This window comes from Schistocerca americana, chromosome X (genome assembly GCF_021461395.2).
Source record: "Schistocerca americana isolate TAMUIC-IGC-003095 chromosome X, iqSchAmer2.1, whole genome shotgun sequence".
In the NCBI taxonomy this organism is placed as follows: domain Eukaryota; kingdom Metazoa; phylum Arthropoda; class Insecta; order Orthoptera; family Acrididae; genus Schistocerca; species Schistocerca americana.
This window is the reverse complement of record NC_060130.1, coordinates 302,646,955-302,668,373: the sequence shown is the minus strand read 5'-3', so window position 1 is coordinate 302,668,373 and position 21,419 is coordinate 302,646,955. Positions and strand designations below refer to the sequence as shown.

The window sequence follows — 21,419 nt, the reverse complement described above, 5'->3', positions numbered from 1 at the left end:
ACAACATTTAAAAATTTACAGAATGAAATCATCATGGTGTTCACCACGCTATTTAACATAGCTGTGAACAAATATATTGGTATCAGTATAATTATTACCACAAAATATATTTTTGTAAAATACATTCATATTTTTTTATACACATCCCTTTATGTGACTTTCGACTTTACCACAAGTTTCCAGAATGAGATTTTCACTCTGCAGCAGAGTGTGCGCTGATATGAAACTTCCTGGCAGATTAAAACTGTGTGCCCGACCGAGACTCGAACTCGGGACCTTTGCCTTTCACGGGCAAGTGCTCTACCATCTGAGCTACCGAAGCACGACTCACGCCCGGTACTCACAGCTTTACTTCTGCCAGTACCTCGTCTCCTACATTCCAAACTTTACAGAAGCTCTCCTGCGAACCTTGCAGAACTAGCACTCCTGAAAGAAAGGATATTGCGGAGACATGGCTTAGCCACAGCCTGGGGGATGTTTCCAGATGTTCTGGAAAGTTTGAAATGTAGGAGACGAGGTACTGGCAGAAGTAAAGCTGTGAGTACCGGGCGTGAGTCGTGCTTCGGTAGCTCAGATGGTAGAGCACTTGCCCGCGAAAGGCGAAGGTCCCGAGTTCGAGTCTCGGTCGGGCACACAGTTTTAATCTGCCAGGAAGTTTCTTTACCACAAGTGTTCATGGAGGTCGCATGACTTCACTATGACATCACAAGTAACTATCTCTCACACAATGTATATATTAATGCATCTGTTATGTTTCCCACAATATCTCATTAACAAATAAAGTTATCTAAAAATGGTTTTACCAGCCTCAAGAACTGAAGAATCCACATCTGGTAACAGAAAGTAAAATAATAGTAGTAATAATAATAAAAATTAGTAGTAGTAGTAATAATAATAATAATAATAATAATAATAATAATAATCAGAAAATCTAATTTGTGAAACACAGACAGTATCTAAAGTTAAATTTATGGGACAAATATCTCAGCCCTTCAAAATAAACAGTGGTACATAACAAGGTGATAGCCTATCTTCAATTCTTTTTAATTGAGTTCTAGAAAGAACTGCAAGAATTATGAATGAAAAATTGAATGAATATAAGATTTGACCGATAAGGCTGGGAAGAGGAGTAAATTGTCTTGCATTTGCACATGACTGCTACACTATCTGAAAATGTGACTTCTGTTGCAACACAAATTAATCTTTTACAAGAAATAGCCAGTAGGTACTGTAAAAATTTCTGCAGAAAAAAACAATTTTTTACAAACATTAAAAATGTACCGAACTTTCTGAAAACAGATATTGGACAAATCGAAAGGGTTAAAAAATTTGGATATTTTGGAGACATAGTCCAAAAAGATGGTTTGGAAAACGCTGGTATTGAGGAAATGATACATAAAATGGGACGGGCATATGGTACAGCTGAAGACCTTTAAAACAAAAATGCCTATCTAAAGATAAAAAATAAGGCATCACAATACAATAACGAAGCCAGTCTGTCTATATGCAAGTGACCGTAAAGCATTAAACTATAATTTCAATAACATAGAAATATTAGAAAGGTGAATCATTCAAAAAACATTAGGCTCACAAAAAACTATGGACAGATGGAAATCATGTAGTATTGATGAAACTGATCGAAACTGAGAAAACATATACGAAGTAATAAGAAAAAGATGACTGGTATTTTCTGGACATTAATATTAAATGCAGGAGTGTGGATAACCTAAAAGATCTACAAATATTTGTGGGACAAGAAGTCAACAACACGATATCTCCACAAAATAAAAAAGGGTTTTGAAGAAAAAAAAAAAAAAAAAAAGCTAATACAAAAGCTGAAGAAACTACTGAAGAAGTGTTTAGGGAAAAAGTATTGAATGTGAAAGGATTCAAAGGTAGGAGAGTGAAGAAACTGGTCTGAAGTGGTCAGAAGAAACGAAGAAAAAACACAGTTAACATGTGAAAGAATACTGGAAGAAAAGAAGAGAACAATGAATTAAAATTGGCATGTGATCCATTGTTGGCTTATCCAAGAATAATAATAATAATAATAATAATAATAATAATTATTATTCCATGCTAAGTGGTTTTGATGTTCCCGCACATCTGTCACAGATTTTGATGAAATTGTGTATGAACATTTGCACATGTACCCAATTAACACCGGCAAATTTTCACTATCACTAATTCAATACTTCTGGATATATAGTCATTTGTTTGACCCCATCATAGGGATGGCATTTACTACTGAAACACCTGGTTTTTGGTTCCACCAGTTCTTTTCTTCTCCAGTTTCACCTGGCTATTAAAATGACAGATATTGAGAAGTACGCAATCTTTTATGGAGGCTGTGAGACAGGGCACAAACTGGGTATGGCATTTTCTGTGAGTAAGGCTCTGGCTGCTAATGTATCTAGGTTTGAGGCTGTGAGCCACAGAATAGCAGTTTTAATAAAAAAACAGAGAGAGATGTAAAATATCATTTGTGAATTGCCATGCACCTACAAAAGAAAGTACATCCCACATTAAGGATGAATTCTATGCGGAACTGGGGGTAGTCATAGATGCCATCCTCCAAAATAATTGTTAAGTCCTATTAGGAGACATGAATGCTACAGTTGGGAGAGAGAATGCATTCCAGTCAACAACTGGAAGACACAGTCTTCATGAACTCAGCAATGACAATGACATCATATTCATAACCTTTGCAACATCCAAAGGTATATTCATAAGCAGCACAAATTTCCAACGGAAGGATATACATAAAGGAACTTGGGTACCGCCAGATGGTGAAACAGTTAATCAGACAGACCACATTGCAACAGATATCAAAGCAAAGAACTGGATGAGGGACGTGAAGACAGCAAAGGGTGCAGAGTGTGGGAGTAATCATTTCCTTGTAAACAGCTGGCTAAAAATACAAACCAGACCTAAAGTTAGAAGCAACCTTACACAAGTTGTCCACTATCCTATCGATGCGCTGAAAGACAACACAAAGAAAGAAGAATTTCAGTTCCAGCTCAGCAACTGCTTTCAAAATCTGCAGGAAGAGGTATCACAAGAGAACCAGATGAAATGTGGAAAGAAGTTAAGGATGCCATAAATGAGGTAGCGAATGTAGTCATCAAGAAGCGGATCAGAGGCAAAAAGATTTGGTTTGGGGATGAATGTATTAAGGCATTAGATAAGAGAAGAGAAGCCACGGAGAGCTGGTAACAAGGGGCTGATTTTGCACAAGGCAAAGCACAGCTCGGAGAACTACTCAAGCAACCCTGAGAAGAGCAAAGAGAATGTACATTAAAGGACTGATAGCTGAGGCTCAATAAGATTTCTTGGGGAAATAAGTGCAAAAGATGTACCAGAAAGTAAAATTCTTCAAGAAGGGATATCAAAACCGCCAAAAATTCATCAAAGACAATAATGGGAGCATACTCACTAGTGAGCTTGACATTGCTAAAAGGTGACAATAATACTTCAGGGAACTCCTCAACTGTGAGGAACCTAAAGACCTGTATGAACTTCAGTGTCCTGACATTGCAGATTTAGACTATCCTCCACCCACACTGAAGGAAATAAAGAATCAGATAATGATGCTAAAGAAGAACAAAAGCCCAGGAGAAGATGGAATCCAGGCAGAAATCATTCAAGCTGGAGGGGAGGGACTCCACAAAAAAATTCACCAATTAATCAAGGGGATCCGGATTCTGGAGGATATTCCTGATGATTGGAAGACAGCTGTCATATGCCCTATACACAATAAAGGTGCCAAAATGAATGGCACTACCTACAGAGGAATTGCCCTACTGAATGTCTGCTACAAGATCTTGTCCAACTGTATACTGGATAGAATACAGCCATTTTCAGAAGAAGTGATTGGTGAATATCATGTCGACAACATCTTTGTGCTGCGACAACTCACCGAAGAGTTGTGAGAGTATGGCGAAGAACTTCACCTGTTCTTCATAGATTTTAAGAAAGCATATGACTGCATCCACAGTGAGAGCCTGAGGACCTGCCTAATGGAGTTTGGAATGCCTAAGAAAGTCATCAGCCTAGTTGGAATTTGTCTCACTGATTCAAAAAATGAAGTGAAGCTCGGGAACCAACTCGCAGAGAGCTAAAGACAGGGCTGAGACAAGGAGATGGTGTGTCATCGGTATTGTTCAACTTGACACTTGAAAAGATAATGAGAGAAGTCTCTCGTAAAAGCTTTGAGGGTATACCGGTAGGGGGTGAGAAAATCACACATCTCATGTTTCCTGATGATGTGGCCCTGTTGTCCAGATCTAATGAGGAACTAATGAGGATGAGTGAAAACATGGAGGCGGAAGCAAGCAAAATTGTACTCCTTGTGAATAAATCAAAGATGGAATATCTGGTGATGAGCAGGACCCATGCTTATTCAGGAGACCCACTCCAGCCTTTGATAGTTGGAAACCGATCATACAAAAGGGTTTGTGAATTTAAATGTCTGGGGGTAATCTTTACAGAAGACGCAGCATGCGAAGCAGAAATCAAAGAGAGGATCCAAGCCGCCAGCCAATCATACTTTGGTCTCAGTCAGTTTGTTGCATTGCGTGGTCTCTCGAGGCATTTCAAACTCCAGCTGTATAAAACAATGACTCAACCCGTAGTACTGTATGGTTGTGAAAGTTGGAGTGTCCGGAAAAAAGACTAGAATAATCTTCTTGTTTTCAATCGGAAAGTCTTAAGGAAAATCTTTGGTCTGGTACAAGATGAGATCACCGGAGAATGGAGGATCAGACATAATTGTGAACCAGACAAAATGTACAATAGACCAAACATTGTAGGACTGATGAGAACCAAGTGCCCTGTATAGGCATTACATGTCAGTCAGATGGATAAATGCTGATGGCCTTTGAAAGCTATGGATTATACTCCCTATGGAAGACCAAAGAAGAGATGGAGAGATGGAATCCCTGAGCACTTGCTGCAGATTGGAATAGAGAATGATTGGCGCCAGGAGTCACAAAACAGAAGAAGGAGGAGGAACCTTGCAGCAGCGTGCGGTGCTCTGGGCCTACTCATGTAAAGTAAAGTAAAAGTAATTAAAATGCCAGTTTCTCATATAATCGATTTTCCATTTTTCATTACTGCTATTTCCAGTAATAAATGAAGACTTCAAAGAAATACTGAAAAATTCTAATGAAGGTGAATAAGTAGGAGAGGACGATCAGAATGGGGTTGAGGCTGTGGCAGAAATCGGTCTCACTGTCTCCAGCAAAGATGGCAAATGTGGAGGAGAGGGGTGAAGTGACAGCGAGAGCAAAGAGTCACAAGTTGATAAGTTCCCTGCATAGTCGCTTTTCGATGGCATCAATTTTTCATCCACAAAACTAAGGATTCAGCTATTATCCCAAGTTTATAGCACAACGATAAAATTAAAGGTATATGTTTCAAATTTACCATCTCTTCCAAAGAACTCTGTGGATGTTTCCTCCTTATATGACGTAAGTGCTTCCACCCACTTTTAATCTTTTAATGCAAATAGAGCATTCGTAAAATATTTCCAAACTAGGGATGATGCCATTTTGCAAATCAATCGATGTCCGAGGACGACAGCGACAATTTGCCGTATAAACCAGGTGGGGGAAAATCTTTCACACTGCACTTTCACACATGCCATCAAACAGGCTACACCAGAGATGGCATTACTGTCTCTGCATTGCTGTACCGATACTTATGTCGTGCATTTGTTGCTAGTTTCTAACTATAGGTGTAGATATTAAAATAATGCTGATTGATTTTCCCAATTTTTATAATAATCCAATACTTGAGAGCAACGAGAATTTTATGGATAAAGACCACTCACTTTTTAAAAAAGTATTATTTAAAAACCGAAAATTTTAGTACAGCTGCTGTGGCAAATTGATATGCCGGTTCTTTTACTCTGTTATTAGTAAAAATGAAAAACCTGTTAAACAACTGAAGCATAACAAACACTGAAAAATACCACTTATTCAGAACTAAAGTTTTGGTATCAGTTTTAACTGGTCTGTTTTTGCATCCCTACCCCATAGTGCAGCTACCAACAGTGCAACAATGAGTTTTCGGAAACTTTGAGACATTATATGCTCTGGCAATATTTTCTTGAAAGAAATAAAACTAAGCAATCTTGTACAACGTTTTGCACTTCCTTAAGTGAAATAACAAAAAATAAATAAGAGATTTCCTGAACAATTTTCATATGGATAATTAAAAAAACAAAAAACACACAGACGCTTGATAAAATGTAAATTTTACCTTTTTATATTTCTGGAAGTAATTGTGGGATAAACCTGAAACACACAGTGAGGTCATCAGTCCCATCAGACTATGGAAGGATGGGGAAGGAAGTCGGCCATGCCCTTTCAAAGAAACCATCCCAACATTTGCCTGAAGCGATTTAGGGAAATCACGAAAACCTAAATCAGGGTGACCGGACGCGGGTTTGAACTGTCGTCCTAACCACTGTGTCACCTTGCTCGGTAAAGTCAGATAAGGTCTCTTTTATGGCCTAGGCTTATGTTTACTTCAAGATACTTTAATTTTTTTACAGGTTTCATTAATTTGACGTAGAAAGTCACGTGAAAAACTACAATGGCTGTCAGATGATGTCACTGATGGGATTGATTGGGATGAAATTTTGATAAGGCAGAAACCAAAAACTTACACTTTTCAAATGTGATCACCTCAAACTATTAGAGCTATGAAAAAGAGAAAACTATATGTTTTATAGAATTCCTTATTCCATTTCATTTTTTATAAAAGAATTTTGTAGAGTTGAAAGCTGTAGAGGTGTTTAAAAAACAAAAACAAAAAATTAATCATTTCAAGTTTTTCTGACTCAAGCTCATTTCTTGGTCATCAAAACTTTTGATATTACCTTCCACAAAGAGTATTAATCAATTTTAGAACATAATAAAAGACATCAGATTTAAGTACCAAAAGAATATGGGCCTCATTTTCAATGCACCTCCACCTTTTTGTTTTTAGGGTCTTATATGCTCACTTTGCAAACCCAAATCCAGTTTTTAAGTGGTTTACAAATATAGTCTTTCTAATGAAAAATGCTTTAAAAAGAGTTTGTAAAAGACTTTTTTGTAAAAGTGGTTAAAAAATAGCTGTTCTTAGAAAAATCATCAACTTTGTCCTCACCTTGTAAACTATTGGAAGGCACGTGAAGATGAAATTTTATATTGTAAGATCTTGTATTGCTAAGTTATAACTTGCATGGTTTCAGGTTTATAATAATAATAATAATAATAATAATAATAATGTAATGCATCGTGATTTGAATGAAATGAGGTACAGAAAAGTCAGCTTTCTGCAAAATTGAGCTCGCATCAAATCGTAAAAATTCTGTCAAGTCTCGTGTGATTTTTCCAACTGTAATATCACGATCCTGACCAGTCATAATTAGAATTTGATGTGACCCTGCACATGGTTTGAAAGGCGATATGAATTATCAGCTGTCCACTGAAAACATTGCAGCCAAATAACCCTATATAAAGCAATCACATCTGTATCTTACAATTAAAAGTGGCCTTGCTTCATAGTATTAAAGCTAAGATTTTTTTTATTTTAATTTTTGTGTGGGCCCCTAGATTGCAACCTATATAGCCTGCACATGAATGTGGCCCTTTTATGAATAATGAATAACCAATATAATTAACATAGATTAGACCCTTGACCTAGTAACATAACAAATCTGATCACACTAATCCTTTGTCAATAGCTACACAGGGTTAGTCTTAGCTCCTCCCGAACAGGCCATGAAGGCCCAATGGTACCGACCGGCCACCGTGTCATCCTCAGCCCATAGGCGTCGCTGGATGCAGATATGGAGGGGCATGTGGTCAGTACACCGCTGTCCTGGCCGAATGTCAGTTTCCGAGACCGAAGCCACTACTTCTCAATCAAGTAGCTCCTCGGTTTACCTCACAAGGGCTGAGTGCACCCCACTTACCAACAGGACTCGGCAGACCGGATGGTCACCCATCCAAGTGCTAGCCCAGCCCAACAGCGCTTAACTTTGGTGATCTGACGGGAATCGGTGTTACCACTGCGGCAAGGCCGTTGGCTACACAGGGTTATTCTATCATTCAAATTTTCAAAATAAATTGCACTTACCTGCAACTCAGAAGCATCTGGATGCTGATGTTTAGATTTGATATTTATATCAGAATATTTAAATTCCAATGGTTTGGTTATGTTGAATATGGACTCATAATTTTTGTGAACATCTTTAGCTGGATACTTAGCACTGGAAAGGACCTGACAAAAAAATAGGCAACTGCATTAAAATACGTACACGCAATACTAAGATGCATCAGGTAATAGATTATTGATACTCTCTGAAATTCTGAAGATAGATGAGAAAACACACACACACACACACACACACACACACACACACACACACACACACACAGAGAGAGAGAGAGAGAGAGAGAGAGAGAGAGAGAGAGAGAGAGAGAGAGAGAGAAGGGGGGAATAATAACCACTGCAAATCAGCAGACATTACATGAAAAGTGTGGAAGTGGTGTAATGATGCAACAAATAGGTGAGGTGTCACAATCTTCCACTGTTTCACTGAACATTACAAACACTGATGATAGAGTAAGGTTTCCCATTGTATTTTGCCGTAACAACAGCTCGTTTGCCGTAACAACAGCTCGATCTGCTGCTGTTGTACCTAATATATTCAAGTCCCAGTATAAAAGCACAGGTTTTCAACTAAGGGAGAAAAGCACATCTAGTAATAAGTATCCCTGTGAAAAGCACTGTATATGGCACACTGATGAAAAAGAGCATTATGAAACTGAGAACAGTACTTCAGTTAAGAAGACATCACACTTATGTTGTGTGCACCACCTTTAGTGTTGATAATAGCCTCCATTCACCAAGGAATACTGTCCACAAGTTTCTTCAAGCATGCCATATCTATCTGGAGCTGCTCACTGATGATTAGATTCCACAGAGCCACCAAATTGTGGGGATGTCTAATATTATGTTTCACCACCTGTTCAAAATAGTCTCAGATATTTTCTGTGGTACTGAGATCAGTTGAGTTAGCAGGTCAGTTGAGATGCAACAGGGTGCCCAAGTGTTCACCAAGTCGGTGAAGTATGTATGCAGCCCTGTGAGAACAGGGCTGTTATCTTGGAAGACATGGGTGTCCACACCATACTCATCACGGAGATGTAGAAAACCAAGCAAAGTTTTGTCACGGAGAACGTTGAAACTAATATCTTGGTTCTTGTTCATGGTCACTGAATGTCGGTTGGTTGGTTTAAAAGAGGGGGAAAGGGGCCAAACTACGAGGTCATCGGTCCCTTGTTCCTAATAAAACAATGCCACAAGTGTGAGAATAAAACAGACAAGACATATAACAAAAAACTGAAAGAAAAGAAAGACCACAAGAACGAAGGAAAGGCAATGAAATACTAAATGGAACAAAAAGAGGACAAGAAAACAACAGAGAGATGGAGGAAACAGTTAGAACAGAGTAAAACAAGGAAGCAGATTACAGTGGCTGGCCAACCACAAAAATAAAAAGCAAAAAACTTCCATCCTAAAAGCACTAGGTTGGAGGACACAGAGGGACAAAGGACATGCGCTAAAACTCAGATCGAATGATAAAACCCACCCTCATGAATGAAACATAAAACCAAATTAGCCGATGAGGCGTTGTCTTCTAAAATCAGTGATACTGAGTCCGGCAACCGCAAATGAAGTCGCAGGGCAGCCAAAGAAGGACATAGCAAAAGAATATGGGCCACTGTCAACCGGGCGCCGACCGACACTGAGGTGGGTCTTCACGGCGCAGGAAGAAACCATGGAGTCCCTTCAAGATGCCCTCATCGAGGACTTCCACACATTCGTGATCCCCTTAATGGCTCGCAGTTTGTTGTGCACACTGAGATTTTGCCATTCCGCCTCCCAAGGCTGAAAAACCTTGCGGTGTGATAATGAACGCAAGTCAGTTGCAAGGATGCCCATCTCCAGAAGTGGTTTCCATGTAACCTGTTTGGCCGGCCTGTCAGCAAGTTCATTTCCTGGGATTCCGATGTGACCAGGGGTCCATATGAACACCACTGAACGACTGGACCGTTCCAGGGCATAGATGGACTCCTGGATGGACGCTACCAAAGGATGGCGAGGGTAGCGCTGGTCAATAGTTTTCAGGCTGCTCAAGGAGTCAGTATATAAAAGAAAAGACACCCCGGGGCATGAACGGAAATACTGAAGTGCATGAGAAATGGCCACCAGCTCTGCAGTGAATACACTGCAGCCATCGGGTAAGAAATGCTGTTCAATATGGCCCCCATGAACTTAGGCAAAGCCAACACGACCATCACCCATCGAGCCGTTGGTGTAAATGACTTTAGAGCCGCGGAACACATCAAGAATCGAGAGGAAGTGACAGCGGAGAGCCTCAGGGTGCAGGGTTAATGGAGCCCTTTGGGCCACACGAAAGGTCCAGACGAAGCTGCGGCTGAGGTGTACACCATGGAGGTGTACATGAACGGACCGCGAGTAGAAATGGTAAAGGGTAGGACTCAAGTCCAGAGAGAAGGGACTGCATGCGAACCGCAATTGTTAGCCCCAACCTAGGTCACCAATGTGGGAGATAGACTGCTGCGGGCAGGAAAAGGAGATGGTAGTTAGGATGCTCAGGAGAACTACAAATGTGTGCTGCGTAACTGGCGAGTAGTAATGCATGTCTGATCTGCAATGGAGGGACCCCAGCCTCCACCAGTATGCTGGTCACCGGACTTGTGCTAAAAGCTCCTGTCGCTAGTCGAACCCACAGTGGTGCACAGGGTCGAGAAAATGCAACGCTGAGGGTGCTGCCGAACCATAAACCACACTCCCATAGTCCATTCGGGATTGGACAAGGCCTCTGTAGAGCGGCAGCAGTGTAGAGCGATCTGCACCCCAATTGGTGTTGCTCAGGCAATGGAGGGCATTGAGGTGTTCAGCACTTCTTCCTAAGCTGACGAAGATGAAGAAGCCAAGTCAATTGAGCGTTGAAAACCATTCCTAAGAATCGGTATGTCTCCACTACAGTGAGTGGATCGTCATGAAGGTAAAGTTCTGGGTCCGGATGAATGGTACGACGCCGACAGAAGTGCATGACACACGACTTTGCAGCTGAAAACTGGAAGCCGTGGGCTAGAGCGCATGACTGTGCCTTGTGGATGGCTCCCTATAGGCGACGCTCAGCAACACCAGTACTGGAGCAGCAGTATGAAATGTAGAAGTCATCTGCATACAGAGGTGAGACGGAGGGCCCGACAGCTGCTTCTAGACCATTAATGGCCACTAAAAATAGACAGACACTCAATACAGAGCCCTGCGGGACTCCATTCTCCTGGATATGGATGGAACTATAGGAGGCACCAACTTGGACATGGAAAGTATGAAGCGACAGGAAGGTTTGGATAAAAATCGGGAGCGGGCCCCAGAGACCTCACTCATACAATGTGGCAAGGATATGATGTCACCAGGTAGTGTTGTATGCTTTACGTAAGTCAAAAAAGATGGCAAGCAGTGTTGCCACCTGGAAAAGGCTGTTCGGATGGCAGAATCAATGAGCACAAGATTATCAGTGGTAGAGCGACCCTGGCGGAAGCCACCCTGACAAAGGGGCCAGTAGGCCACGTGACTCCAGGACCCAACCTAACCATCGACATTCCACATATTCCAGCAGCTTACAAATAATGTTGGTGAGGCTGATGGGCCAATAGCTATCCACATCAAGCGGGTTTTTACTGGGTTTGGGCACTGGAATGATGGTGTTCTCCCACCATTGCAGTGGAAAGACGCCACCGCACCAGATCCAGTTGAAGATGATGAGAGATGTTCAATAGCTATGACAGTAGAAAATTCTTGTTTTTGAGTCCAGAAAGCTCTCTGCAACAGAAAGTGCAGATCATTTTGCCATTTTCATTGCGAAATTGCCAGCTTATTCATGTCTGGGGTAATAATAGAGGGCTGTTTGCCTGGGTTGTCTGTTAGCGTAGGGAAAGGTGTTTGCTACTGCATGGGAGGTAGACCATCAGCAAAGCAATTTTAAGAAATTCTTGCGCCCCCAATTCGTTTTATTGCTACCTTTATTCTGTACCGACAACCTGTGGATGTCAATGTGAAGATCTTGTAGGATTTCATACTTGTTACTGCCTACTTTTTCCGCTTCTGTCAACAATTGAATTGAGTTACGTGTGGCACTGAATGATTTTTAACTGAATTTTGTTATGAATCTTCACGCATTACTAAATTTGCACACTCTCATGGTAGGTCAGCAACGATATTCCAGTATGACTGGTCTCAACATTGACACAGACCGTCTCGCGGCCGAATGCGCATAATTATTTTGCTAATTGATAATGATCTTGGGTACTTTGTCTTAATAAAACAGTTATCTTATCTTGAAAAGCTGAAATTCCTTTTTATTAGTACAGTTCATACCAATTACAGTTTCTTCTTTCCTTTACTTTTTATATTTACGTGTTGTCTTTAACACAATAATCAGCATTAATATGGTCTTACATGTGACGAATACAGTCTGACAAAGTTCGGATAGTTTGTCAATTTCACACCTATGCATAGTATGTTGGTAGCACTTCGTTGCCTTGCCTGTTATGCTGTGTAGCAGACTTTAAAGCTGTGCAGATCAGCACAAGGAAAAGGCGAGGGGTCTCGCTCGTTTTGTGCACGACTGTGTACCTCGCCACTCTAAATTGGCGCGCAGCTCATCGTCAGACTGCAAAAGAAGGTCCCTGTGAAATATGATACCCTGGACCATATTTAAGCTCTTACGGGGCGTGATGGTTACAGAAGCATCCCCCAGCTTGTCACAAGTGAGTAACGCCCATGACTCAGCAGAGGATGCTGTTTTGATCAAGACCGACCCTGACCGCATTTTGGATAAGCCCTCCACCTCCCAGAACCTGTCCTCTAAATTCTCAACAAGAAACTGAGGCTTCATCATCATGAAAGATTCCCCAGGTACTGGGGCAAATAAGATCCGCTGCCATACTTAGCCTGACATCCCTCCCTTTGTGTGGCCAGGGAGGAGAACGATTTGGGGTCATAATTCTGTGCGTTGACTTGAGCTCGTGAATGCTTAGGAACTGCTGGTGTTTCACCACCAATAAGAGATGACGGACTATGCTTAACTGCGTGTCATCCACCCCGATGCCACCCGCTCCGACCAGGGGACCTCCCCACGGGCGCCACCCAGCTGCAGCAAAGGCCACCTGGCAGGATGCCTTTGCTAGGAGTCCCGATGCCCCAGGGGCATGGGCATACATGGGTAGTTAACGGCGCAGGCATCAGCAGAGTGATCCCTGTGTGGTCAGGGGCAGCCCCACCACAACGGATTGGCTACTGTGCTGGATATCAGGTGCAAAGAAGTCCATGGTTATCGTCGATGCAGAAAGCGACACTGCATAGTGCATGGTGGAAAACGCACCCAGGAAGGTGTCCTCACCCAAGAGATAGAGAATGGGTGGGACTGCAATGCGATGATGAGAAAGTGGGCTCAAGTTCTCAATGCACGATCGGCACAATGCACCACGTAAGGTGCTCTTCCCCAGTTGGCTCGCACTTCAGGAAAATTTTGAAGAATGGAGGTCAAACCCTACAGGGAACCATCACATAAAGGCCGAAACGTGTGAAACTCCTTTTAGTCACCTCGTACGACAGGCAGAAATACCTCAGACCTATTCTTACCCCAGGACCCGCAGGGGGATAACTGAATATGTGGCCCCAAGTCACAGAATGAAAAACACCTCCAAAACATCACAGACTTTCCTCTGGCCTGAACTAAATCCTCCACGACACCATGTATGTCTGCCAACAGTGCACTCTGTGCCTTGCATCATTTGGAAAAAAACAGAAGGGACAAAATCATAACTCTGGATTACACCATTTCCTCTAGTCAGTTACTGCCGAGTTTCTGTGTTGTTTGCCCCAATGAAGATGTGCTGCTTTTCTGGTGCTGTGAGCAATGGTCTTTTGCAGGGTATCTAACTTCAAATGTCCACAACAACAACATGCAGTTCCTTTCTCAATGTTCGTTCTGAAACTAGTTGGGACAGACCTACATTCACTGATGGCAGCAATTCCTGTTGGGTTCGAAACCTATTGTAATTGACAAGGCATGACACACGTATCCAGTCCCTGTAGATCAGGATCTTTTAATGCCTACTGCCCTTATGCCTTGTTATGTGGCTGGGAGTGGTACAGTTTTCCTTGTACGTACATTGGACAGTTTGCATTGATACACAAACAAATCTAGCAACTTCATTCACAGTGTACCCAGGTGCACGTCTAAACACTAGATCATTTCCACCATTCTGTCACATCTCCATGTTGACCAATCTCACTGCACTGATTCCACAAGACTAACTAGCACATACACACACCACTTCACTGATTATGATTTATGTCAATAATTAAGTGTTACACGACTATATGGCAGCAGTTTTACAAAATCTACAGTGCTAATCCAATTCCATCATGGTGGATAGCATCATCTGTCTTAAAGAATTTTGCTTTCCTGATCAGTAAACTGCACCACTTCAGTTAAAACTAAACTGAATAATTTGTAATTGTGAATACTAGTTAACACCAGTGCTGTAGACTGTTTCTGTCACTGCTTTCTCAATCATCACATACACTCCCAACTTCACTGGGCAGTATCCACGAAGCAAGGAAGTGGACTCACATTAAAAGATGACCCTGACATTAGGCAAAATTTTTGTCACTTACTCTGAAGGCACAAGAATCCTATGGTTATAACTTACTCAACCTCGAGTGCTACACAATATTACATGATTCACAATCACTTATGTGGTGAATCAATTGGGTAATTCCAGTAATGGTCTGTCTGACAATATCATCATGGGTAGTACGAAGTGCAAGACAATCTTATATGAGGCAGTGAAAAACAATATAACATGTGATAAGGGGTTGTTGTCTAGTGGCTGGTTTCTTCAAACTCCCCAGTCCAGCGCTATTCCATGCTCAAGTTGTCTAAGTTTCTCTCTCTCTCTCTCTCTCTCTCTCTCTCTCTCTCTCTCTCTCTCTAAGAAAAGAAGCAAGTACTACTTTTAAATGTGGGCACATAAATCCACACTGCAATGTAAACATTGCTTTCTTCACATCATTTGCCTATTTAGAAAAATTGAATTGTGATTTGTTCTTCCAGATAAGCGACAATTTTGCAGTGGAGAGAAGAGTGGTAAAATAAATTTCATATATCTTTGTAGGTCTGCTATTCCCATGCTACGGTCATCTTCACTGATTTTCTATGGCTTTGACTGATTTCATTTATTCTTTGGTTCTTTTCATTACCTGCACCTCCTTTGATAAGAGTAGCTATGATGAAAGGGTACAATAGGACACTCAATTTCCTGGAAAGATCTATGGTATAAACCTTATGGGCAGAAAACTTATATCAGTTATTTGATTTTGACAACTAGATGTGACACCAGGTGCACAAAAATGTATTCACTTAAAGGTCGCATGAAAGAACATGTCTTCTCACATACTTCAGCTACCATCATTTCAATTAATTAAAACCTGCATGTCTGACTGTAGTATCTATTTTGTGTGCATCTGGACTGCATCTCCCTCAAGTTACTTTCCCCTTTCATATCAAAAAAATGTGACCAAACCCTTGACATTGATCCTCTTCAGAATGCTTTTTTCCTTACATAGCAAAAGCCTCCAGCCTCCCTCCACACACTCCTATCAGCCCCCCTTTCCACTCTACCCCCTTCCCCCACACAACATTTTAAAATACACTTTTCCAAGACTACCACTTTGCCAAACTCCACACAGCTTCACATGTTTTTGTTACTTGTCCCAAACTCTTCATTCTACCAATGTGTTCTGTGAATTATTGTTGGGTTCCATATTGGTCTGCAGCAATAATCAAGCAAAATACATGGCTTCCCAGGCAGATGCCACACAACTCAGTAAGCTTAATGTAACTGATCTATGGGGTGTTGTCTATTGGAGATAAAATACTCCGTGTTAACAACTATTTCACTAGTTTTCAAGTTGTTCACCATAAGCTGCAGATATCTGTGTCTTCGCCAAACTCCAGCTCCTTGATCTCAGAAACACAATATATTCCATCCTTAGGTCCCACAATGGTAGTTGAGGCATCCATGGGATTTATAGGGTTTATGGGCTGTCAGCATAAACTAAACTACAAGCCCAACTCGGCCACTTCTGGCCAATGGGTTGGGGAATTTACGTTTGAAACCACTACAAAATAGACTCATAAATTAGAACAATTACACAGATGATCTAATACATGGCAACAGATTAAAACTTAGTCAATGGTAACTAACTCCTGCACATCAGTTGTACCATAACAGGAATGAGTAGCTTTTATAAACAAAAACAGAGACAACAAACACAAAATAGTTTAAATAATTCATAATTTTTAGTAATTCACAATGTGGAAAACTGTTACTCACTTTAGTTGCTTTTTTACTTCCAGTCAGTTTGTTTACTTTAGCATTGGCCACAGCTGCTCTCTGCTTCAGCTCATTTAGTTTCATCTTGCTCTTCGATATCTTTGAGTCGATCCGTTGTAACATGTCACTCACAACATTATTCAAATAATCTAAGGCATCTGCAATTTGGATTATCATTTCTTCTTGACGAAGATCACAATGGACAGTTGGCATTTCATAGCTAACCAGCCCCATTTCTTCTTATTTCTTTCTTCTTTTTCTTTGAGCTATAAGAAAAATGGTAAAATGATTAATTCTCCATAAAAGTGAAAAGAAATACTAAATATCAGTATGACTGCTATTATTCAGGAGAGCTTGCCCACATCAAACTATCTAAATTAAAGTTTTAATAAATCATCACAGAGTTACTGCTACAACATAAACACTTGAAAAAGCTTAAATGTTCAAATCCACAATGAGATACCATACTGACACAAATATTACATCTTTCTCCTCCTACCCCACACCATTCCCAACACACACACACACACACACACACACACACACACACACACACTCTCTCTCTCTCTCTCTCTCTCTCTCTCTCTCTCTCTCTCTCTCTCTCTCTCTCTCTCTATTCGGTCTACAACTTTGCTTCTGCTGTTTTGCATTAGACGGCAGTAGCGGCAAGTGGGGTTCAGGTGGTTGGTCATAGGTGTAATACAATAAGCTTAGGCATCTGTAAACATAATGCCATAAAAATATTAGTCAATTTGTGATTGCATTGTAAGGTTATTCTCGACTAAGTATGTTAACTTACATCCATTTGGCCATTTGTGGGAAGTTTTAATTTTCTGCTATAACAAGAAGAAATCTGTGGCTGTGGATCTTAAAATGCTGGGTAAGACCAATGGTGAGGGAACTATTAGTGGAAGAACGTGCAGAGAATGTTTTCAACACCTTAAGAACAGTGATTTTGATGTCTATGACCAGCACAGTGTGGGAAGACAGAACGTTTTCATGGCTACTGAAACAGATGAAGACAATCACAGGACATCATTATCAAAAGCAATTGATGTGTTTGAGCCCAGCACTGAAACACAAACGGCCACAATACAGTGATAGACATGTAAAGGTAATTTTGCAGCAGGTCAGTGCTTGACCCCATGTCACAAAACCCGTCAAAATATACATGGAAACATTGAAATGACAAGTCCTATCCCTCACGCCGTATTCTCCATACATTGCTCTCTCTGACTACCACCTTCTTCGATCAGTGGCATACAGTCTGGTTGACCAGCACTTCCGAACATATGAACAAGTGCAAAATTGAATCGATTCATGGATCCCCACAAAAGACACCCAGTTCTTCCGCCATGGGATTAGTATGCTATCCAAAATATGGGAAAATGTAGTCGCCAGAGATGGGCAATATCTGTAAACCATAAGTTGTAGGATCATCTCACTAGAACAGAAAGCTACAAATCATCAGGCTATGTCCTACACAAAGAGAAATGAGAAACACCTCATCTCCTCTAAATGGGTAGGAAGAGGCACACCACTGTCAACTGGTTGGCTTTACTAGGAGGAGCTTATTGTACATCTCTCCTAGGCATACTTATTGTTACCCGCATACGACTCTACACAATGAGACAATAGAATGTAGGGGACAAAACACTGAGCCCCAAGTTTTTCGGTGCATGCTTTCTCAGCTGCAATAACTGCTATTCTTTTCCCTGAATTAACATTTGTCCTGGAAGCCAGGAGAATTTATTACCTTCCTTCATGAGGCTTTGTGGATGGAAGAGGATGTCCTGCATTTTCTCTGTTATTTTAACTTCCAAGTATATGCATTGAATAGTTTGAAGGGCACTCCTTAGGCAGAGCAGATGGGGAATATAATAGCCCAATGAAGCCTCTCATGTATTGTGGATACTATCAGGGGAAAACCATAGAGAAGCCAAGAATATGCTCATATAATACTTCACAAAACATCAAATTAAAAATGTATGTAACAGAAACAAGCTTATTGTTCACAAATAAATTGTGAGACTGGTTTTAAAACAAAAGGAGAAACAGTTTGAACTCCAGAGGAGTAAAGTATTAGTAAGCCTAAATAATCATGAAAAACTGCCACCAGTTGGCAACAGTGGCTTTCTAGCCTCAGCCAAAAAACTTTGTACAATGCTGGTATTGTGGGCATATATTGCCAACACAATCCCTTCGGGTCAATACCATCATTGCTGTTTAGATAGGTAGGTCTCACTGCTCATTACAGAGGGCACTCTTAATCTAGCCAGAATCACACACAAGCCTTCTAGAACTGGAGTAAACATGCGTCTGTGTTAACGATGACAACTTTAAGTCAAGTATGAGACCCAGAAACATCATGTTAATTGTGTACCTCACTTGCAAATTTTTTATATTATAAATACAATGAGAAACCTGCCTCTTCAACCCACACCTCCAAGTTCTTAAATGAGAGCTACAACTGAAGTCGCATCTCCTTAGAAGTGGGGGAAAAATGTTACAGGGTAAAATATATATAAATATTTTTACAGCAGAGAAAACTAAAATCAGTCACAACTGTTTCCTCCCAAGAATTCTTATGTTTCTGGCAGTAAAATATTTCTATTCTCTGTAAAATCAGCTCAAAAATTGCTATTTAAATTCAGGATGCATTAAAAATTGGTCTGTAATTTTAAAGCAGAAATTTCTTCTTCTTCATCTCATCTTCTTCACTTCAAGCATAAGGGCTTTCTTTTGTTTTGCCTGTTACAGTACCCAGTTTTTTGGGTACTATTAGTAATTGGGAGAATTCATATGGCCAGCTTATGGGGGTTGTGCAAGTATAGTTGGATGGTGGGGGCTGCTACTTTGCAGCCTTCCAACCTGTCCAATTTTCTTTTAAGGCAGTTGACATCACATCAGCTGAGAAGAGTGCTCCACCTACCATCTTCAAAGGATGCCATGGGTCTGATGATGGTCATTTGATATGGCAGAAACCGGTCACCTATGTTCTTGTAGCATACGTTGTGCGATTAAGACTGAATTTTAGAAAGAAAAAAAAATTTAAAGTTCTTTTATGGGTTTACTCTCCTAGGAAGCTTGACTTTCCTATGCCCAAGAGTCCTACCTAAATTTCACTTATAGCTGGAGATGACAGGAAAAAGGACACAGTAAGGAGAGGTTTCATATAGGAGAAAGGGACCAATAGGCCATTGTGGGACACACTTTGTCTGGCTTGGGTGACCCTTTCAGTAGCTAAACTACCATCGGTGTGGCCCTCAGGATCCATAGCATACAAACCACCTCACCTGCATGGACAGTGGTATGTTAAGGCTGCCCCCCCCCCCCTGAGGAGTGGACAACTACAACAAATGAACAAACATGTATATTTACATGTCACATAATACTGTTTTGTTGTAGAATTGTTTTTGCGAGACTTTTGTAATTCTCTATTGATACATTAAGAAAGAAAATTCCTTTCATTTTGCAAATTTTGACAGCAGACTGTACATACCAGCAGTAAAAGCTCACTCAAAAAAGCAGAACTCGTACTATATTTACGAGGTTCACTAAAGTACAGTGCAACCTATCCATATTTACTAACAGACATTCCTACTAAACTTCATGCTAAATCACAGTATACTGGTACAAATCAGAAGTGCCCTACACACACACACACACACACACACACACACACACACACACACACACACACACACAACAACAACAACAACAACAAAGGAGGAGGAGGAAAGAGAGGTAACAGAAGAAAGCTTTAACTCTGCTGAAACATAAAGACATGCTCATGAGTCAGCCTTCCAGCTTACATATTTTTATTGTGAAAACCTTGAAGCCTATGTAGTCGCTTGCAATTAGTATAGGCAACTTAACAATAAACTAAATTGATGCTTCATAGACATCAAAGGCTAGAAGCACTAAATGTGGTTAACATCATTAAGCGCTTGGACACTGCACTTCGTGTGCAATAACTGAAATGCTCAGGTTCTTATATCTGTTATTCTTGCTGCTATGCAGTAGTGCGTAACACTATTCATGATTAGCAATTTGAATGTCAATCGTTTATGCAACTTAGTGGCAAACACAGTTCATATGTTCGGGTAAATAACAGAACACTGACAGTTCTTGCGACTGCAAATACTATGCCACACTTAAACGCAACGAGAAAGAATTACAATCAATGCAGAAGTAGACTACTTGCGTCCAAAGGAGTAACAGCAACAAATTTTCCAGTAATCCTTCTCATAAGTTTGCGGGGACATGTGGTACACGCTGTGTGCTAATGTTTAACGCGTATTTTTAATTTTGTACAGACTTTGTCGTGTATGTTTTAAAGCTGGTGTGTAGTTATCGGCACCTCGTACAATGGGACATTAAATGAACCTGGGACCAATAATTAACAAGTACAATTACCTTTCTATGCTTGCATTATTAAATAATTAATGCATTGGCATCACGTTATGCTGTACATTCATGACGTTTGACAATCCGCAAACGTCAAGCGGAGCTGTTTCGCGAAAACTTATACCACACAATTCATCAAAACAGACGATGACCGAACAGAACTCTGGGTACGCAAGTTTTTGTTGACATGTCAACTTCAAGCAAGTTCCACTTCACTTTGCTCCGTTCAAAGATACACAGACAAGGCAGTTCGGAATGTGTGAGTTATGTGATAATACTTTTATGCTGAGGAGGAATTTATGTGAATTCATTCGGCAACGCCACAGCATGAATGTAAAGTTAGGTCAATATAAAAGAAAACCGTACGTAAAATTTGTGACAAAACGTTTTAGCTGCACTAGATCTCCCCATCAAAATTGATGTCATAGGGCAAAGACTGCAATTTATACCGTGGCCTCTTGTGTTGGCAATGACTGCTCTCAGTGTCGTATCTGTATTTAAAAA

The 21,419-nt window shown here is 40.7% G+C and overlaps 1 protein-coding gene and 1 pseudogene across 1 annotated transcript in view; both read right to left on the bottom strand.

Moving 5' to 3' along the window:
- LOC124556635 (WASH complex subunit 1-like) overlaps nucleotides 1-21,138 on the bottom strand; it is an 86,282-nt gene extending 65,144 nt beyond the window's left edge. The window contains exons 1-3 of the mRNA XM_047130605.1: nucleotides 20,925-21,138; nucleotides 16,506-16,771; nucleotides 8,134-8,277 (exon numbers count right to left, since the gene is read on the bottom strand). Of these exons, the coding sequence (XP_046986561.1) occupies nucleotides 8,134-8,277; nucleotides 16,506-16,739 (378 nt within the window). The 5' untranslated portion in view covers nucleotides 16,740-16,771; nucleotides 20,925-21,138. The remainder of the gene's footprint in view (nucleotides 1-8,133; nucleotides 8,278-16,505; nucleotides 16,772-20,924) is intronic.
- On the bottom strand, nucleotides 7,967-8,084 carry LOC124556943 (annotated as a pseudogene).
- Nucleotides 21,139-21,419: the final 281 nt, after the last annotated feature.